At 38.1% G+C, this 20,367-nt stretch overlaps 1 protein-coding gene across 1 annotated transcript; it reads right to left on the reverse strand.

Moving 5' to 3' along the window:
* Positions 1–6,800: 6,800 nt before the first annotated feature.
* LOC148792267 (putative metal-nicotianamine transporter YSL7) lies at positions 6,801–13,502 on the reverse strand. The gene is made up of 6 exons (XM_088886645.1): positions 12,991–13,502; positions 9,791–9,954; positions 8,872–8,969; positions 8,636–8,770; positions 7,928–8,117; positions 6,801–7,757 (listed from the first exon to the last, which is right to left on the reverse strand). The coding sequence occupies exons 1-6, from the start codon at positions 13,409–13,411 to the stop codon at positions 6,816–6,818; spliced, it is 1,950 nt and encodes a 649-aa protein (XP_088742771.1). The 5' UTR covers positions 13,412–13,502; the 3' UTR covers positions 6,801–6,815.
* Positions 13,503–20,367: the final 6,865 nt, after the last annotated feature.

The following is a 20,367-nucleotide window of genomic DNA, read 5'->3' on the forward strand; positions in this document are numbered from 1 at the left end:
GCAAAATCACAAAGTATCTAATACCAATTTTAGCCCCAAATGCTTTGGCTTTTGGTCCTCAAATTGATCTTAAATGTAGTCAAGAACAAATGAATAGTCAATCATTATATCGCACATTTCTTAGTTTCTATATAAGCAGAGAACAAAATATGATTGATGGTAATAATATCTATGCATGATCAATTTAAAAGTAAAATTAATGATGATGTTGGCATTCTTCACTATACTTATTTTCCCTTTCCCCATCTCTCTACTTAGAATAATAACTCATTTTCCATACAACACTCGCCCTACATAGTAAGGCCTCACACACTAGTATATATATTAAAGCAAAAGGGGTGCTTTCTCCATGCACAAAACGAAATCTTATTGTAGATTCACTGTAAACTCATGTGCTCACACTTTGCACACACAATGAGATATTTTCATTGCATGACACAACATGTGTCCATGTGAGAGTAGAGAGACGGTTTCGAGAGCAATATAAGTGAGAAATGAAAATGGATACTATGACACATGTATTACAATAATAACAAAAAAGGAAAAGACTTTGCCAGGTGGTTTTAGAGACTTGTGAGGAGAGAATTCTCAAGACTTTGGGTTTGTTCGTTTGCACTGAATTTTGAAGTCTAAATGTGTTTGAAACTATAATAATTACTTTAAGAGGTGTATTGGAGTTTATAAAATTTTCTTGGTTCTGAAGTCTGAATGTAGAGAATGTTGTTATGAAATTTGAATGCTGAATTCTAAAAAGTAACAAATGGCCATTTTAACCTTGAATATGAAAAGTTTGTTTAACTATTTAACAAATTAATTAAATGAATATAAAATAATTAATAAAAGTGGAATTGATAAAAATTATAAATTATTAAATATCATTAAAGAATTGACCATTAATTAATTAATTAACAAGTAATAATTTTTTACATTGTTAATTAAAGTAATTAATTAATGAATAATAATTTATAATTATTATTATTAATCATTCCTATAGTTAATTATTGATTAATAGAATAATTAAATAACTAAATGATTAAATATATTTAAATTAGTTAAATAATTAAATAATGAAAACAATTAATTATTAGTTAATAGAATAATCAAATAATGAAATAGGTAATTAAATAATAATATATAATTTATAAAATAATAATAATTTCTAAATATTATTTTATTAATAATTGTATAATTAGATAACTGTGTAATTAGTCTTAACTATTTAAATGATAATTTTTAAAAACTACTTCACTATTAATATTTTATTTTTATTTTATTATTTCTTGTATTATTGTTGTTGTTGTATAAGGTAACCATAGCATGCATAAAAAAGTAGAACCTTTGAGGGTACTTTTGGAAAAAAAATGAGTATTTTTGTCACTATACATGATATATAGCTCATTAAGTTTGAAAACCAAATGAGAACCAAATGCTCTTAATACCTCTTAGGTTGCATTTGTTTGGGGTGTAAATCGGTATCGATGTAAAACTCCACCGCTGGTTCGTTTTTGTTGACGTTTGTTTGTAGTGTAAATCAAGATCAATGTAAAACTCCACTTCCGGTTCAGATTTGTTAGTGTTTGGATGTAGTTGAGTTTTACATCGTAAATCAATGTAAAACTCCACTTAGAATAGAATTTTTCAAATCACAATAGTCCATAGGTTTTAAACCATTGGTGTTTAACACCATCGATAAACTTTCACATTGATGGAGTTTTACATCGCTTCCAAATGCAGCCTTAAGTAATTAAGAGACAAGAGATAAGAGGTATTACTTGGAGTAGCTGAGCTTTCAGACTTTACAGTCATGTTTGTCCCCTATTCTATAGCCAAACCGAAAAGTAGTTCCTCCTCTTTTCTTCTCTGTCTTCTCACTAGAAGAACTCAAGCAAAGTGTTAGGACGTAAATTTTTTCTCTATGGATATCGATGATAGACATAAGGAACTTGGGTTTACTGTTGTTCAGAACTTGAAGAATTTTGAAGGATATGTGCTATCCATGGATGATAAGGCTTTTTCTTCGTCGAGAATAGGTGTTATCCATGACTCCATTGGCCGAACTTTGCTTTTAACCTGATGTGTTCTTATTCCTTCCAGGTCTACCTATCCTTTTTCCTTTATTTATTCTCTCAAACTATTGAGATAGGGGCTTCGCCCCTTCTTTTTCTTCTTCTTCTTCTTCTTAGGCAGAGTGCTGATCTTTCGTGCTTGTATTTTTTGTAAGAATCATATTCGAAGTTAGGGTTTTCATTTTCCTAGTCAAACCCCTAAAATCTAAGAATGGCTCAAGCTATTGAAGAATGGTACAAGTAGATGCTAGTTATTGCTCGGTCATATCTTACAGCTGCAATTGTTATGATCATTGGAAGTTCACTTGAGGTATAAATTACTGTATGTTTGATCTTTAGCCACTCTATTGTCATTGCTAAGAATTTTATGAATGTCTATTTTTCAAAATTCTTCTGTGTAATTTTTATTTCTCCCACCTCAAGTTCCTTTTTATGAATATTTTTAGTGAAATAAGTAAAATTGTTCTTGAAATATCTCCTAAACATCTCATTAGGTTTGAAGTGGAAAAAGTTTTTATGTAAATTTTAGTTTAATTTGTTTATCTAGCAAGTTTTCCCACTTAGAAAACTTGATAGGATAACCGAAAGGTAGTGTTACAATACTTGCTCTTTTAGTGTATCTGCACTTTTTTGTTTAGAAAATGTCTTAAATTGCCTTTTTTTTAATTCTTCTTCTTTACATTTAATCCCATTGGCAAGTAAATTTCATCACAAAGCAGGTAACAACCCCATGCCTTGTTCAAAACTTGGTATGAAGTTCCTTTCATGTGTGGTGTTGTTTTCACTAGGAGTTCTTCTAGGTCGGAAAGAGTTAAAGCAAAAATATAATTCATCTCTTTGATCTCTTGTTTATCTCTTTCACTAGTTTCCTTTTGTTTTGTTTTTCTAATTTATTTTGATTTGATGTGAAGTATTGCATGGTGTTGGAGTCATGGTATGTGCCACCACCGAGTTTCCATTCATTTTGTATTTTTTTTTTTTTTGAAAGGTATTGCAATGTATTTTGGTTTGAGTAGGGGTGCTTTTGTTTTAAATGTTGTTGCAACGCCTTTGGGTCTGATGTAGATATTGCAATGTATTTTGCTCTCTCTGTCTCTCCTGAAAGTTGATTTTCATTTTAATTTCCCCCTCACTCGAAAAGGTGCATCGTGGACAATGGGAGGTTCATTTGCCTCTCCTTCTCGATTGATAGTGGTGTTGTGTTCTACCCAAGTCCACTAAATGGAAAATACTGTTATGTAGATAGAAGAAATGGGGATGTTAGATTTGATGTTTGATGATGGTATAGATGATTGGGTATACAGGTTTTCTCATTTAGGCTATATGGAGATTATCACTTGATGGCTAAGTTATTGAGGGAGTAGTTGAACGAGGGGGTTATATGATTCTCTCTCAATTTTAGATTCCATTGGTTTCTATCTCTTTCTTATATTATTTGATTTTGTTTGATCAATTTTTTATATTTATGGTGAACCTATATGGTTTTTATCTCAGTCCTATATGATTTTATTTCAGTAGGGTTATTTAACTTGTGTAGACTAAACTGCGGGCTATATGACAAGTGATTCTTTTTTTATCAAAGCAATGGATGGAGGCCAGTTTTGGTGTTCTCAATTTGCATAAATGGCAAGTTTACAGGTCGGTTGTTAAATTTTGGTGTTCTCAATTTGTATAAATACCTGATGTTAGGAGCAGGCTTCCTTTGTTTTTTTTTGGTTAAATTTTCTTTTGTTTATGTTCCTTGGACTTTAACTTTATATCCCATAAAATTGCAAAACAGGTTAATGGTATTAATTTGAGCTTTTCTGAATGGTGGTATAGTCTACTAGATTGTTTGGGTTGTCCTGTTTCATGGTTTTAGTTAAAGATAGTTTTTATTTATTCATAAAAAATACCAATTAATTTTCAATTTCTTAAATCTCATTTAACTTTATCTTAATGTAAGGCATTTATTTTATCTTTCTTTTTCTCAACTTCCCAACTTTCATATATTATGTATTAGTATAAAGACAACAACAAATTTTCACTCTTTTTGAACTATTTGTTATCTCCTTTTCCTAAGCAATTATTTTTCTAATCTTTTTATTTGACATGCACATTACACAACTTTTAGTTGGGTATTTTTTTTTGTAAATAAAAAATTAAAGGATTTGGTCTAAAACCCTAGAAATATCACTATTTTTCAAGTGACAAAAGGCAAAAAAATTTAGTCTCTTGGTGTGAGAAATTTTGTAGGTTTATTATATTTGAGTCATATGGGTTGTGGCTCAGTTATATTGATTATCTGAATAGGTTGTGTATGATTTGTGATAAGAAACAAACAAGTTTGAGATATAGATAAATCAAAAGGAATAATTGAAACTTCTGAAATTGTCAAATTTACCTCTTAACCATATTTTTTTTTGCTGCGACTTAATCATATGATAGTTACAAACTTGAGTTTCAAATTCACTACAAATGAATTATATATTTTGTAATTTGATCTTTTATACATTTTTCTTAAAAAATCTATATATGATTTAAATTTGATAAGTCATTTTTAGATAGTTGACCAATTTAGTTGAAGACTTGAAGAGAGTCTCCTTTAATTAATTGGTTTGTCCCTTTCATGCTACTGGTTTAATTAATCGTTTTTAGATAATCAACCAATTTATTGGTTGTATTTCATATGACATAGGTCTTCTTGAAGAAGCATGAGGCCTTATAATTGGTTGCATTTCATCTTGCACATAATTGTTCTCAATTCTATTTTTAGTTGAGAATTGTTTTGTAATTTCTATATTCAAGATTGGGCTTTTATGCTGCCGGTTGATTTAAAAGGCAAATTCATTATTTTTTTCCAAAAGCTTATTAATACTTGATGTTTCTTTATGAAGAAACACAAGGCACCTGATGGTGCGTGATCTGGTCACTCCTAGCTAGCGGCTACTGTACTCCTATCTGGCGATATACGAGGTACCTGTGAGGAAGAAGAAGGATCCCCGGGCAGCTCTCCCAGTGGGAATACTCCGATGCTTAAGTTAGTACTCGAGTTGGAAGTTAGGAGAAGAAGAAGAGAGTTGCAGAGAAAATAAGAGAGCTAAGAGTGAGGATCACGCCAATCCCTTCTCTCTTGGGGGTCTGGGCCCTTATATACTAATCTTCTGACATATCAGGTGCAACTGCCTCTGAATCCCTGCTGCGGCGATCTTCTGTCAGATAACGGCTTGGTGTGGCTGGTCGTTACCTGTCAGAGCTGAGCTGTCGGGCAAAGGTGGTCGTTGCAGAGTACGACCCTACCAGACAAGAAACGACCTTCAATGATGGCAGGCACGAAGCCTCTAGGAGAGAGACGTGGGTGCAGTCTGGCAAGTACGGTTGTCAGGCGGAAAATCTCCTACGATACGCCGAGCTGCTCTGCCATGAGCTACCTTACACTGAGCTACTGGTGATGCGCCGAGGTGTTTTTCCAAGGCGGATCTCTTAAGTAGCCTAAGTTTGGGTGGGAGCGAGCTGATCCCAATTAGGGGGCTGACAAGCTCATCCCGAGGTGTCTTCAGCTCGGGATGCTCCCTACTTGGGAGAGTCCTAGCTCGGGTTGTCGGAGTATCATCTTGCCACGAGCTACCACTCCGGGCGAGCTATCAGGCTAAGTTGTACCGAGCTCATTATGCTGAGTTGTCACTTACGTCAGGTCATGTCCACGTGTCCCCTTATTATGAGGTCGGGCCGAATCACCCTCCATCAATTGCCCCCCACTCCCCAGACTAGGGGTCCTGACCCGGTGTGGGGAGCTCACGACGTGACGGGTGGATTTGGCTCAAACTCCAAGTCGCTTAGTCAGATAGTTCGCTGGTTGGACCAGTTCGTTGCTTGGCTCAATCAAGGGTAACCCGGGTGGCATACAGTTCATGCGCGGGCGTCACACGATCTATAGACTCCGTGGACGTCAAAAAACACACTAAAGAAATTTCACCTCGGGAGTCGCGCAACCGATTTCCTTGAGAGCTGTTGGATCGTCTTGATCTTGACCGTTGATTCCCGGATATAGCGGCTATAAATAGGGGGGGCCCGAGTAATTTTCTCCGCCATAAGTTCTCTAGCGTTCATTCTAAGGTCGCGCCTAAATTCCTCAGCTCGGGTTCTCCAACTCGTCAGCTTCCTTGTTCGGTCACTTTCCTTTGGTGAGTTTCCCTAGCTTCTTTTTTTAGTTCATTTCAGTTCGTAGTTATGTCAGACCATAGTTTTGATAGTCTCCTAGATGAGCCCGAGGTGGGTACCTCGGCACAAGTAGGTGCCTCTAAGGCACAGCCAACCTATGAGGCGTGGGAGGCCTCGGATAACCCAGCGTCTACCTCTCCTCGAGTTCGAGTACCAGATAAGTTCGGTCCCTCAAATATGACCGTAGAGAGACAGGGCATTGATCCGTCAGTATAATCTTCTAAGGGAGTATACCTATAATCTCTCCGCGGGTAACTTCCCTTGGGAACACGGTCATGATGAGATCGTGATTTTTGGAGAGCTGCTCGCGGCTGGGCTCTGTCTTCCTCTACATCCTCTGATCATAGATGTCTTAAAGTTCTTCAACGTCACCATAGACCAACTCCACCCGAACTCCATTCGGAATGTGGTCGGGACAAATTCCCTCTGCTTTGACTACGCTCTACCCCTTGATCTCGAAATTTTCTCCTCTATCTTGTCCATAAAGAAGAATGCCTCTAGCGTTCTCCCCGAGCATAGGCGGGCCTACTACCTGTCCCCTCGCCCGGGCTATAAGTTGTTAGTCTTCTCCCATAGAAATAGTATCAAGCTCCCAACGCACATGTCAATGGCAAAGTAAGAGCCCAAATAAAATGGTATTGCCATTGCCATTGGGACCGGTATAAACTTTGACCACTTCTTCCCAACAACATCTCTAATCAGGTAAATGAGAATAGCCACAGCAAAGAATGCATAACAAAGAGTGAGGCAATGCTTTGGTAGAGCTGAGAACCCCTCGACTCCCAATATCGCCATGTTTCGATATACAAGAGCATATGGGGCAGGGTATTCTGAGCCAGGAAGTCCAAGATCATTAAAGGCCTTGTAGAAGAGCCAAAAGACACAAGGAGAGATAATACAACCCATTATAGTTCCAATCACTTGGCTCATAAACATGGATCGAGGGGAAGCTAAAGTCAGATACCCAGTCTTGAAATCCTGCATCAAGTCAGAGGCTGTGGAAACAATGTTCATCATTACACCACAGGCTGCAAGTCCAGCAATAACCCCACCATGTCCTGCCCCAGCCCATGCCCCAATAATGAAGATGGCAAGCTTCCCATAGGTTGGGGCTAGGGACCAATCAGTGAGCCCACACCCATATGCATTACAAAAGGCTAATGTAGGTGCCAATGCATAGATGACCACGATATAGTACCACTTCAACTGGGGAAAAATGTGAGGAAGGGCTACAATGGAGACTATAGCAATAACAACATAACCTACTATTGCAAACCATGTAGGAATTTGGTCCTTGAGGAATAGTTGGATTCGCCTTTGGTCATCATAAGAAATAGTTGGGCTTGGAGGAGAGGGTCGGCCAGCTATTGGGAGAACAATCCCGGCCTCTTTGTTACGAAGTTGGTGAAACAAGCCAATAAGAGTTCTACTTAGGACCTTTAAGAAGTTGTAAAGGCCATCACCTAAGATCATGGCAATAGCAATGAATACCTGCAATCAAAGTAGGGGGAGTTGCATTAATATAACTGACATTTTTTATATTCTTTTGATTTTGATTATTTTTTTTTTTTTTGCAGGGGGTGGGGGCGCAATGGGAGTAGGGGACAATTTAGATGTTATATAAAGCTATCTTATATTGAAGCAAGGGGAGATGAGATTACCTTGTAACCTTGAAGGCCATGGAGGCTGCTCTTAGAGAGGTCTGCAGAATACCAATCACCTTTTTTAGCATCTATGAGAGGCCACATGACACCCCATGAGAGAATCCCTCCAATTAACAAAGATATGTTTATGATGTATGGACAGATCATTCCAACTCCCACATAAGTAGCAGAGAAATCAAAGTAAAACCTGTTTATTTGATTAAAATAACCAAAAATTCGAACAATGAAAGGAGGTTAGATACTTAAAAGAGCTTATATCTATGTAAACTTTGGAATTTAGAAACTTGACCAAAAAATTCCATTGTCATGTTACCAAATTTAAATGAATTTGTAATCAAATTTCTTTTCAAATAGTAGGTAGAAAAATGACCAATGATTCAAGTTAAATATTTAAAATGAGAAAGATTGGATACTAATCATCCCAATGAGTTGCTTAAAGACGGAGTCGGTTCAAACCAAGTAAAGGTGGCAACATGAGTTGTTAAAAAACCAATTTTTGATGGAGTTCATTTTTGCTTCTTCCATGAAAGATGCAAGCACCAAGGGAAGACATGCAATCAGGATTGCATAAGGCTTGAACACTCTGTTTGTTCATGGAAGAAGCTTTGCTAAACTCTTTGGATGGTGAAATCAACTGAACTCCAATTTAGCTAATCAATTTCATAATGTTACTAATCGATCTGAGAGTAGTAACATTATACATACTTGTTCTGGTAGGCTTTGAGGCCAAGTGAAGGGAAGTTTGAAAAGCCACAATCATCCCCTGCAGTGAAGAACCATTGGAAGAAACCCCATAGGAAACTGAAGGAGAAGAACTTTCCCAATGCTCTGACTTGTTTCCTGGATAATATGAAAGGAAAAAAATCATCAGAACATCCCAATGTTCAATCAGTCAAATTTTAAGGTAAACATTCTAGTATTGTTTATCAATTAAATCTAACCTTGCTAAATTGGCTCCTTGGGGAGTGTGGAAGCTATTGATAAGGTGTGCAGTCGCAGTGCCACTTGGGTAAGTCAATTTGAAGTCAATGATCATGATCTGAGGACAATCATATAAACGTAAGGTTCTAAGCAGCATAATCTTCAAACAGGGGGAAAATCAAGTTTGATGTTCCAGAATGATTGTCTATTTCATAATATTGTAGCTTCAAGCATTAGAAATTGTCTCACAAAGTTTGTATTGGGAACAACAAAAGGCTTAAGATAATGGGAAGAACACAAACGGCATGGAACAAAACTCATTGTGGATCCTTTTATGTTTGAATGGATAAAAAAGAGAGAGGTTGAGTGGGATAAATGGCTACCAGGACAGATGAATTGGAGGGATGAGATAAGAATTTCAGTGCTGCAAAATCATAGTATCTTTTCAACTCAGATTAGAAGGATGGCTTTACTCTTCACGCTTTCTTATGAACAATATTAACCTACCAAAGACTAGTGAACTATAACGTCTAGTACTAAGAATTCACGAGATTCCCAAGTAGAATTCACAGCATGAGTCAATTTTGTAACCCGAAAGCAATGATTCTATGTGAGGCTCAACCTGAATTGAGTTTGTCAGGCGGTTTGGGATTTACAACTGGAACTGGGCTAGGTTTGAAAAACTCATAGCCAAATACTATTTGCGTTGGGTTTCAAGTCCAGTTCCGTTAACTAGTTCAGTAGTTTGAGATTTCAGTTTTGGGAAACCACTTAAATTTAGGTTTTGAATACATATATCCTATGACAAGCCAACCGTTCTTAGTTGCAAAACTACCTTTCATTAGTCCTTTTCTTTCTCATGTATAAACCATACTGAGTCACGACTCAGTATTAGAAAACTAACAAAAAAGAGAAATCCAACAAGTTCCTGGAAAGTACCTTCCGGAGGGGAACCACTGAGAAGAGACCAAGAAAACTAACAATAAATAGAAATCCAATCATCCACCCTAGTGCTGGGTCTTTAATATTTTGTGCAGCACCAGTTTCTGCTGATTGTTTCGCCTCAGCAGAGCTCATTCCAAAAAGGTAACTCCCAAATCCTCCTGATAAATTCAAATTATTCAAAATGCATTAGAAAAAGCAACAGATAAAGAAGATAAAGAAAGATAAATAGCAACGAATATGCTAAACATAGTGATAAAAAAGGATATGTTAAATACTTACAAGTCAAGGATTAGATACAAGAATAACACAATAAAACTGGTGAACTTAGGTGGCAATACTTAATCTACAATTATGTTCTTTTATCATCAGTTTATCACCATTACAATTCATCATCATAATTCATAAATCAACTCTTTTGGCTGCATCATGGAAAACCGCCTTTACATTGGCTTAGTTTGGTTTCGATTTAATACCTTCGTGTTGGGCAATTTTACCCAATGTATTAAATCAAAAGGATCAGATTTGTGGATCGTAATACCCCTTACATCGATTTTTAAATCTCAATATTATTTTTTGGTAGTGGTATCTTAGTATTATTTCTAGCAAAAGGATGCAAATGGATGGAACTAACATGATTCAAACTCAAGTTTGATTTGTTCGAGTCAGATTTGGGTATCTGCTTAACAATAATTGGATAGGATGATATTCCAAAATGTGATCCACTAATTAAATTAGTTGAATCCATATGGAAAGACAGAGAAGGGGGATATTAGACCCTTTCAGAATTTTTATTTAAAGTTCTTTAGGATTAAGTTGGATTTGGGAGTTTATTAAAAACCTACTATTGTCTGTCTATAATGCATGATTTCTTCTTAGGTGTATGCTAGTTTTGTATAGGTTTACCGAGTTTCAAACCAAACCAGATTTGAATCAGATATCTGGATATTTAAATGGATCAAAAACCGAATCTGTGTTTCACATATGACATATCTATTGAATACCAAATGGTCCAAATCCAATTCAAATATTATGGATTCTTATCAGATCATCTTCGTAATTCGTATATGCACTAATCTTAGCAAATGTGACGGAGCGAAATCTAACCTGAACCGTGGCTGACCCTTACCAAACACTGACTCAATTTATGTGAGTGTGAGGTAGTACCTTGAGAGTGTAGCAGTTGTGTTCAAGTGCAGCTGGGCTTCAAATTGGAGACCAGCTTCAAGTAGGCTTGAATTAATCCTAGCAGTTAGCATTTCTTTCAACTCTATTTGCCCAAATTAGATCAGAAAGAATTAAGACAGACTATAGCCCATAAGGACCAATTTTGTTTCCCAAGACTAGGCCTAAGAGTTAGATTAGGTTAAAAAATATGAACCAAACCTGACTTTTAGTTTGGTTAGAATTGAGGCCCTGTAAAGATTGAAGCTTATGATTTTTTTATTCCCAAAGCACCAGAACGTTGTATACCTATGCTAAATTAATCAACCTTAATTGACTAATCCAAGTCTAAGGAAAAAACATCTTTGAAAAACAAAATGGAATGAACTCAACCAAATATAAGGAAGCTCAGATTGGATTAGGGTTGCCCGTTCAAAAACTCGAGTTGGGTTAGGGTTTACCTAAACCCAAGACTCCAAAACCAGAGTAATTAATATAACTGGTCTAGGCAAAGCACACACACCTGGACCAGGGATTTCTAGGCTACTCCTGTATGATCCCAAGTCCATATTCCATCCATGGGCTCAACAAGAAAAAATGAAAAAAAAAATTATTTTAACATACTAATGGTAGGCCTGGCTTTAGGCCCATCTTACTCATTGTCATATCTAGATAACGGCTCGCTCCTTTATACTACTAAGTCTAACCCACATATCTTTCTGTTCAGCGTTTTTCACAGTTGTTCATTAATTGTGATTGTTCTGCTTTTTGTTCAGCTTTTATTACCAAAATTAAAAAGTTCGCCCATTGTCATATTTTACATACGTTAAAGTTTAATAGACAATCTGGCACCGCCAACTATTTCAACGGTGAAAGATCAATTAATATGTCGTGAGAATCACTGCGCACACCACGCGCACCTCACAAGACATCCATCCCAATTGTGTATTTGGATGTCTCTAATGCGCTGTGAGATGTGTAAGTGGGATGGTGGGACGTGCCTCGTAGGGAGCATGTGGGGCGCCAATCTGAACACTTGCCGAATTTACAACGGCAGCCACAGAACGCATATGTGGCATGCCCCACAAGACATCTCAATCGTGTACAGCAATATTCCCAATGCACGGTGAAGTGTGCATGTGGGGTGGGGCACGCCCAGTGGGCCGTGTGGCGCCACTCTAAACTCGCAGCTAGCGAAGGAGGATATGAGGATATCACCAAAAGCTCCGACAACGACACTCCAAGGCCGCAAGCATCATTTTCCCCATCAAAGACCCAGAAGCCAAGCATCACTTTCCCCATTAAAACCAAGATTCAGGAATCTGGAATCTCACGAGTCACGAGAAAAGATCAACCCAACCTGTCCCACGCAATTAGTGCGCCCGGAGTGAAAATCATCTATATTCTACCTAGATCAGACGGTTACAAACTCTTGACCCCCCCCCCCCCCCCCCCCCCCCCCCCACTGGTTAACAGGCTGAATAATCAATCCAGTTTTATTGGATCACATGATCAATCTTTAATGACGATCGGCCAAGTTACTGAGAGGTCGATGAATCATTATTAGTCATTTCCGAAGAATTAGATAATACTGATCTACAGTATTAACCTACGACGACTTTGTCCGATGACTCGGAAGTCGGATCATTACGAAAGCTTTAACGGATCCTAGACAAAAATTACGCCGATGTTACCGGCAACGAAGCACGGGACTAGTGATTGTCCAAACAGCTTCATCACCGGCAATAACAGGTGGCTATACGAGCATCGGCGACAATATTCACCACCGTTGATTTGTTGGCAATTTGATATAACCACAGAATCTCAAGTGGTCGGTATACCAAATCAACGGTGACGATTGTCTGGTTCAAATGAACTGCTACTACTGCCTGTGGAAACTGATGATAAAACACTTTTTCTTCTCCTACTCTAGAAAACAAAAGAGAACCGATAATAAAGACAAAACCTCTAGCGGTTTTTGCAGAGAGAGAGAGAGAGATAACCGAAAACCGCCAGTAGAATTTAGGACATACCGCTGAAGGCGATGCCGGAGGAGGCGACAACGCAAGTCTGGATGACGGTGTTCTCCTGTCTGGTGAAGGGCTGCTTCAGCATTCCAGATTTTTCAAGAAATTTCGTCCACGTCTTAACAAAGAAGAAACCAAGCAAACCCGCGGAGACATTCAGAGAAGGTATAATCCCAGTCGTCAGATTGAGCTTCATCACTATGAAGCTGAACAGAATCGCCAAAAGGAAGCTTACGGCGAACGCTCTCAACGTGAGCTGGTTCTGCCATGGGGGAATTTCTTGGCTGTCGAAGATCCGCTCAATCGACTCCTTCTCATCGTCTTCCAATCGCTTCTTGTCGGCCTTCCCGTCCGACAGGTCGCGGTCCGACAGATCGGAGAAGATGTAGCTACCGTTCTCATTGTGATCTCCACCTCTTCGCTCCATGGATGGAATCTCAGACGGGGAGCTGCGTGGAATGAAACGAACGAGTGAAGTTTCGGGGGTCGGGGCTTTGAAGTCTGAACTCAAGGTCTAAGGCACATACTAGTTTCGCCACGTGTCCTCAGCACACCAAAAAGCTGCATTTATGATTTTCCCCAAAAAATCCATAGCCGTAATTATTGTTTTTTTTAATTTTCTGTAAATTCTATGATGCAGTGGTAGCTGCTGATTGCTGATTCAATTACAGAATCTTAGATTTCGATCTTGGAAATGATTCAGTGTTTCGCGACTATGAGAAACAATGGCATGTCACTCATGGGAATTGAAGTTGGCCGCACGTAGAATATTCCACATTCGTGGTGTAAGATGCATTTGTCAGAAGTGTGAATAGGTGTGAAACGGTTTATTATAACGGTGGACGTCGGTGTTTGTTGTTTGTAGTTTCTGTGCACTCTGCCGTGTGTGAGGTGCTGATGGCTAACTTTTTGGTAGCCAGTCAATGCATCATCTTCACGAATTTTCGATAGCCTCACATCTCTCCTTGATTTTTTAAAAGTCCACTTTCAATGTAGTTATGGGAAAATGTGAAATATTTACTCAGGTAAGTTTAATTATTCATATTATATTTTGATATAAGATGATAGTGGGTAAATTTTTCTAATTATGTTTTCTAAATTTTTATTTAAGTGAGAAAATTATCCATTTATCCCATGGTTTTTAAAAGCGATTCAGAGAACGAATCGGTCAGGGATCAGGTTACCGGGTCCAACGGTTCGACCGTTTGAACTAAATGGTCAATCCATTTTGACAAAACATAAAAAATTTAAAAAATATATATAAAACGGTCAAAACCGTTCGAACAATTAACCGCCCGGGTCAATGGTTTGTTGACCAAAATCAATGATTTTTGAAGAAAATCTGGTTTTAGGGAAAATTGAAACCGGTCACTTGACTGGTTCCCGGTTTTTCCGGTCCGATTTTGAAAACCATGATTTATCCACTTGTAGAGATGGCAAATTGATCCATTCTCATAGAGCCCCACACCCCATCTCGCCCCGGTCGGGGTAGGTTTTCTTACCAGTGATCAGGGTTTGGGGCGGGTTTCAGGGAAAACCTAAAACTTTAGGGTCAAGGATGGGGTAGGAATGGTATTTATCCACCTTGCCCCATCCCCGACCATGACCCCGCCCCTACTACATTATATAACATAATATAATATATATTATAATATTATATATATTATGTTATACTATATTATATTACACAATATAAAATAGTTCTAGGTAGGTTTAAAAAAAAATAAATAAATTAATAAATATATAAATAAGAATGACCGGAGTGGGGTGGGGCAAAGTTGGTGATCCTCGTTCCTTATGAGGGTAGGGATGGGGTTAGGATTTTTCGCCCCATTGGGGTTCGAGGCAGGGGATTTAAATTTGGGGTCAGGTAAGGGTCTGACAAACCCCATTGCCATTCCTATCCACCAAGGAGATGGATATCATATGTCGGGAAATCGACTTTATCATATGGTCCAAAGCTTCTTAAAAACAGAATATAGTAAAATTTTCTCCCTCTCTTATTTCCCAACAAACGAATAGGGCCTTAGGATAAATTGCTAAAACCTCTCCTAAAGTTTTTAAAACTTTCCATGAAGTTTGGTAATTGCAGTCACCTCTCTTGAACTTTTAGACACAATCACAAGTAGATCCCTCTAACAAAAGGCACGAAGAATGATCAAAATATTAATTTTGACCAAAATGTTTACTTTCCAAATTTCCTCTTTATATTAATCACTGCCCTAAGCCCTTCCAATCTCTTTTCCAAAATTGATTTGCTTTCCAAATTTTCCCTTGGGCTTAATTTGGAAAAAGTACAAATACAAATTTGTAAAGTTCCGGCTCATTTTGGAAAGAGTACAAATACAAATATGTACAGTGCAAATACATACAAAATAATGCAAAATATAAACTTTTGCTCTCTACAAATTTGTATTTGTACTCTTTCCAAACTAAGCCTTCTATCAGTGGCTCATAGGTAAATTGCAACTTTAAACTCTATTTTTTGTTGTTGATAAAGTTTGTATTACTATTTTTCTATAGAAACCAACCACGCATAGGTATTTTGGACATTTTTTGTGAGGGGGTCTACTTAAGTGTCAGAAAGTTCAGGAGAGGTGATTGCAATTACCAAATTTTAGAGTAGGTTTCAGCAACTATGTTGGTTGAACTTCTTTGAAAAATCTATTAGAATTCGGCTTCTTTAAGGGAGTCACTCTCGAAAAGCTACTAAAATCAGCTTTATCTATATTCTTGGCTGAGCAGAAGTGTACTTAAGCTTTTGATTTTTTTTTTCACCAAATATAACTTAGATTTCTATGTGGGGCACATCTTAAAACTATAAGAATCCTACAAAATGGATAGGTGATATTTGATAAAACTTTTTAGATGTCTGATGTATGAAAACTTTGCTTTTTCAGACTCATTGACATTTGGGTTTGGCAATATGTTTAATTTCAGTTTCCTTAACCGGTTCAGCCATAAAAGGAAGCAAATCTTCCTTCTTTGGTTGTGCTTTACACATGGGCCCATGCACGGGTGCACCATAATGGATGCTACCTCTGGTGTCTCTAACAATTTATAATATTATCAAATAGTCTATTGCAAGGGTATAATAGTAAATTTAACAGTTTCAAACGTAGGAGAATTGCTCCAATTCAAATGACAAGTGATTCTTTTTTTATCAAAGCAATGGATGGAGGCCAGTTTTGGTGTTCTCAATTTGCATAAATGGCAAGTTTACAGGTCGGTTGTTAAATTTTGGTGTTCTCAATTTGTATAAATACCTGATGTTAGGAGCAGGCTTCCTTTGTTTTTTTTTGGTTAAATTTTCTTTTGTTTATGTTCCTTGGACTTTAACTTTATATCCCATAAAATTGCAAAACAGGTTAATGGTATTAATTTGAGCTTTTCTGAATGGTGGTATAGTCTACTAGATTGTTTGGGTTGTCCTGTTTCATGGTTTTAGTTAAAGATAGTTTTTATTTATTCATAAAAAATACCAATTAATTTTCAATTTCTTAAATCTCATTTAACTTTATCTTAATGTAAGGCATTTATTTTATCTTTCTTTTTCTCAACTTCCCAACTTTCATATATTATGTATTAGTATAAAGACAACAACAAATTTTCACTCTTTTTGAACTATTTGTTATCTCCTTTTCCTAAGCAATTATTTTTCTAATCTTTTTATTTGACATGCACATTACACAACTTTTAGTTGGGTATTTTTTTTTGTAAATAAAAAATTAAAGGATTTGGTCTAAAACCCTAGAAATATCACTATTTTTCAAGTGACAAAAGGCAAAAAAATTTAGTCTCTTGGTGTGTGAAATTTTGTAGGTTTATTATATTTGAGTCATATGGGTTGTGGCTCAGTTATATTGATTATCCGAATAGGTTGTGTATGATTTGTGATAAGAAACAAACAAGTTTGAGATATAGATAAATCAAAAGGAATAATTGAAACTTCTGAAATTGTCAAATTTACCTCTTAACCATATTTTTTTTTGCTGCGACTTAATCATATGATAGTTACAAACTTGAGTTTCAAATTCACTACAAATGAATTATATATTTTGTAATTTGATCTTTTATACATTTTTCTTAAAAAATCTATATATGATTTAAATTTGATAAGTCATTTTTAGATAGTTGACCAATTTAGTTGAAGACTTGAAGAGAGTCTCCTTTAATTAATTGGTTTGTCCCTTTCATGCTACTGGTTTAATTAATCGTTTTTAGATAATCAACCAATTTATTGGTTGTATTTCATATGACATAGGTCTTCTTGAAGAAGCATGAGGCCTTATAATTGGTTGCATTTCATCTTGCACATAATTGTTCTCAATTCTATTTTTAGTTGAGAATTGTTTTGTAATTTCTATATTCAAGATTGGGCTTTTATGCTGCCGGTTGATTTAAAAGGCAAATTCATTATTTTTTTCCAAAAGCTTATTAATACTTGATGTTTCTTTATGAAGAAACACAAGGCACCTGATGGTGCGTGATCTGGTCACTCCTAGCTAGCGGCTACTGTACTCCTATCTGGCGATAGACGAGGTACCTGTGAGGAAGAAGAAGGATCCCCGGGCAGCTCTCCCAGTGGGAATACTCCGATGCTTAAGTTAGTACTCGAGTTGGAAGTTAGGAGAAGAAGAAGAGAGTTGCAGAGAAAATAAGAGAGCTAAGAGTGAGGATCACGCCAATCCCTTCTCTCTTGGGGGTCTGGGCCCTTATATACTAATCTTCTGACATATCAGGTGCAACTGCCTCTGAATCCCTGCTGCGGCGATCTTCTGTCAGATAACGGCTTGGTGTGGCTGGTCGTTACCTGTCAGAGCTGAGCTGTCGGGCAAAGGTGGTCGTTGCAGAGTACGACCCTACCAGACAAGAAACGACCTTCAATGATGGCAGGCACGATGCCTCTAGGAGAGAGACGTGGGTGCAGTCTGGCAAGTACGGTTGTCAGGCGGAAAATCTCCTACGATACGCCGAGCTGCTCTGCCACGAGCTACCTTACACTGAGCTACTGGTGATGCGCCGAGGTGTTTTTCCAAGGCGGATCTCTTAAGTAGCCTAAGTTTGGGTGGGAGCGAGCTGATCCCAATTAGGGGGCTGACAAGCTCATCCCGAGGTGCCTTCAGCTCGGGATGCTCCCTACTTGGGAGAGTCCTAGCTCGGGTTGTCGGAGTATCATCTTGCCACGAGCTACCACTCCGGGCGAGCTATCAGGCTAAGTTGTACCGAGCTCATTATGCTGAGTTGTCACTTACGTCAGGTCATGTCCACGTGTCCCCTTATTATGAGGTCGGGCCGAATCACCCTCCATCAATTGCCCCCCACTCCCCAGACCAGGGGTCCTGACCCGGTGTGGGGAGCTCACGACGTGACGGGTGGATTTGGCTCAAACTCCAAGTCGCTTAGTCAGATAGTTCGCTGGTTGGACCAGTTCGTTGCTTGGCTCAATCAAGGGTAACCCGGGTGGCATACAGTTCATGCGCGGGCGTCACACGATCTATAGACTCCGTGGACGTCAAAAAACACACTAAAGAAATTTCACCTCGGGAGTCGCGCAACCGATTTCCTTGAGAGCTGTTGGATCGTCTTGATCTTGACCGTTGATTCCCGGATATAGCGGCTATAAATAGGGGGGGCCCGAGTAATTTTCTCCGCCATAAGTTCTCTAGCGTTCATTCTAAGGTCGCGCCTAAATTCCTCAGCTCGGGTTCTCCAACTCGTCAGCTTCCTTGTTCGGTCACTTTCCTTTGGTGAGTTTCCCTAGCTTCTTTTTTTAGTTCATTTCAGTTCGTAGTTATGTCAGACCATAGTTTTGATAGTCTCCTAGATGAGCCCGAGGTGGGTACCTCGGCACAAGTAGGTGCCTCTAAGGCACAGCCAACCTATGAGGCGTGGGAGGCCTCGGATAACCCAGCGTCTACCTCTCCTCGAGTTCGAGTACCAGATAAGTTCGGTCCCTCAAATATGACCGTAGAGAGACAGGGCATTGATCCGTCAGTATAATCGTCTAAGGGAGTATACCTATAATCTCTCCGCGGGTAACTTCCCTTGGGAACACGGTCATGATGAGATCGTGATTTTTGGAGAGCTGCTCGCGGCTGGGCTCTGTCTTCCTCTACATCCTCTGATCATAGATGTCTTAAAGTTCTTCAACGTCACCATAGACCAACTCCACCCGAACTCCATTCGGAATGTGGTCGGGACAAATTCCCTCTGCTTTGACTACGCTCTACCCCTTGATCTCGAAATTTTCTCCTCTATCTTGTCCATAAAGAAGAATGCCTCTAGCGTTCTCCCCGAGCATAGGCGGGCCTACTACCTGTCCCCTCGCCCGGGCTATAAGTTGTTGCACAAGCTTCCTAGTAAAATCCCAGCCTGGAAACGGGATTATTTCGTAGTCCGCAATTCCGCGGGATGGCCCTTTCCTTCTCATTGGAGGGCGGTTGTTCAGGACTTTGGTATTAGGCTGGACCTGAAAACAAGAGAGATGCTCCAATCTTGGGCGGAGCTCGAGTTCGACTACAAGGACTATATCACCGAGGACAAGCTCATAGAAGTCGGCTTGAGCCCTGGTAGGTCGCTCTGGTCTAGAGTTAGTATCTTATCTTAATAGTTGCCATCTCTTTTTGATAGCGTCACTAACGTTGAGCTTTGTTGCAGGCTTCATGCATAATTGGAGCTTGTAAGATGCATTGCTCAACCGTAAATGTTCGGAGATGATGGATTGGAGCATAGGGTTCTCCATTGCATTTGACATTTGCTAAAGGACTTGAGTTCCTTCACACTATTTACGATCCCCATATAACTCACGACTATATCAAGCCTAGTAACATTCTCTTGGATTGCTATTATTTTTCTCTTGAAAGAGTAAATTTCAAGTGGGACCCACCTATAATTTCAAGTGAGAACCACCTATTAACTTCAAGTAGGATCCACCTATTATTTTTCTCTTAAATGAGGAAATTTTAAGTTGGATCCACCTATATATTAATTTCAACATCTATTAATTTATACATTAAATAGTTTTTATTTTATTCAGTGGGATCCCACTTGTAATATTTTCAGTTTTTTAAGTTAAACAGTGCCATGCCATCATTTCTTATTATTTTATTCATATTATGTAATGGATTTGTGAACAACGTCACTAACACCATGTATTTTTGGCTAATGTTGGACTTTTCAGCTTAGTTTGAGATCTAAAATGGCCCCTTAAATTCTTTAGGGTCGAAATTTTCATTTTCAAAAAGTTTAGGGGTTTGTTAGAGCCAAAAATATATCAACTCTAATTATTTTTTATTTAATTATTTTGACTAAAATATCCATATTTTTTAAAATTTTCCTCTATAATTGTAAGAGTATAAATGTAACTTAAACTCCTACATT

The sequence above is a fragment of the Nelumbo nucifera genome, chromosome 4 (assembly GCF_055504915.1).
Source record: "Nelumbo nucifera cultivar China Antique chromosome 4, China Antique-T2T, whole genome shotgun sequence".
Classification (NCBI taxonomy): Eukaryota; Viridiplantae; Streptophyta; class Magnoliopsida; order Proteales; family Nelumbonaceae; genus Nelumbo; species Nelumbo nucifera.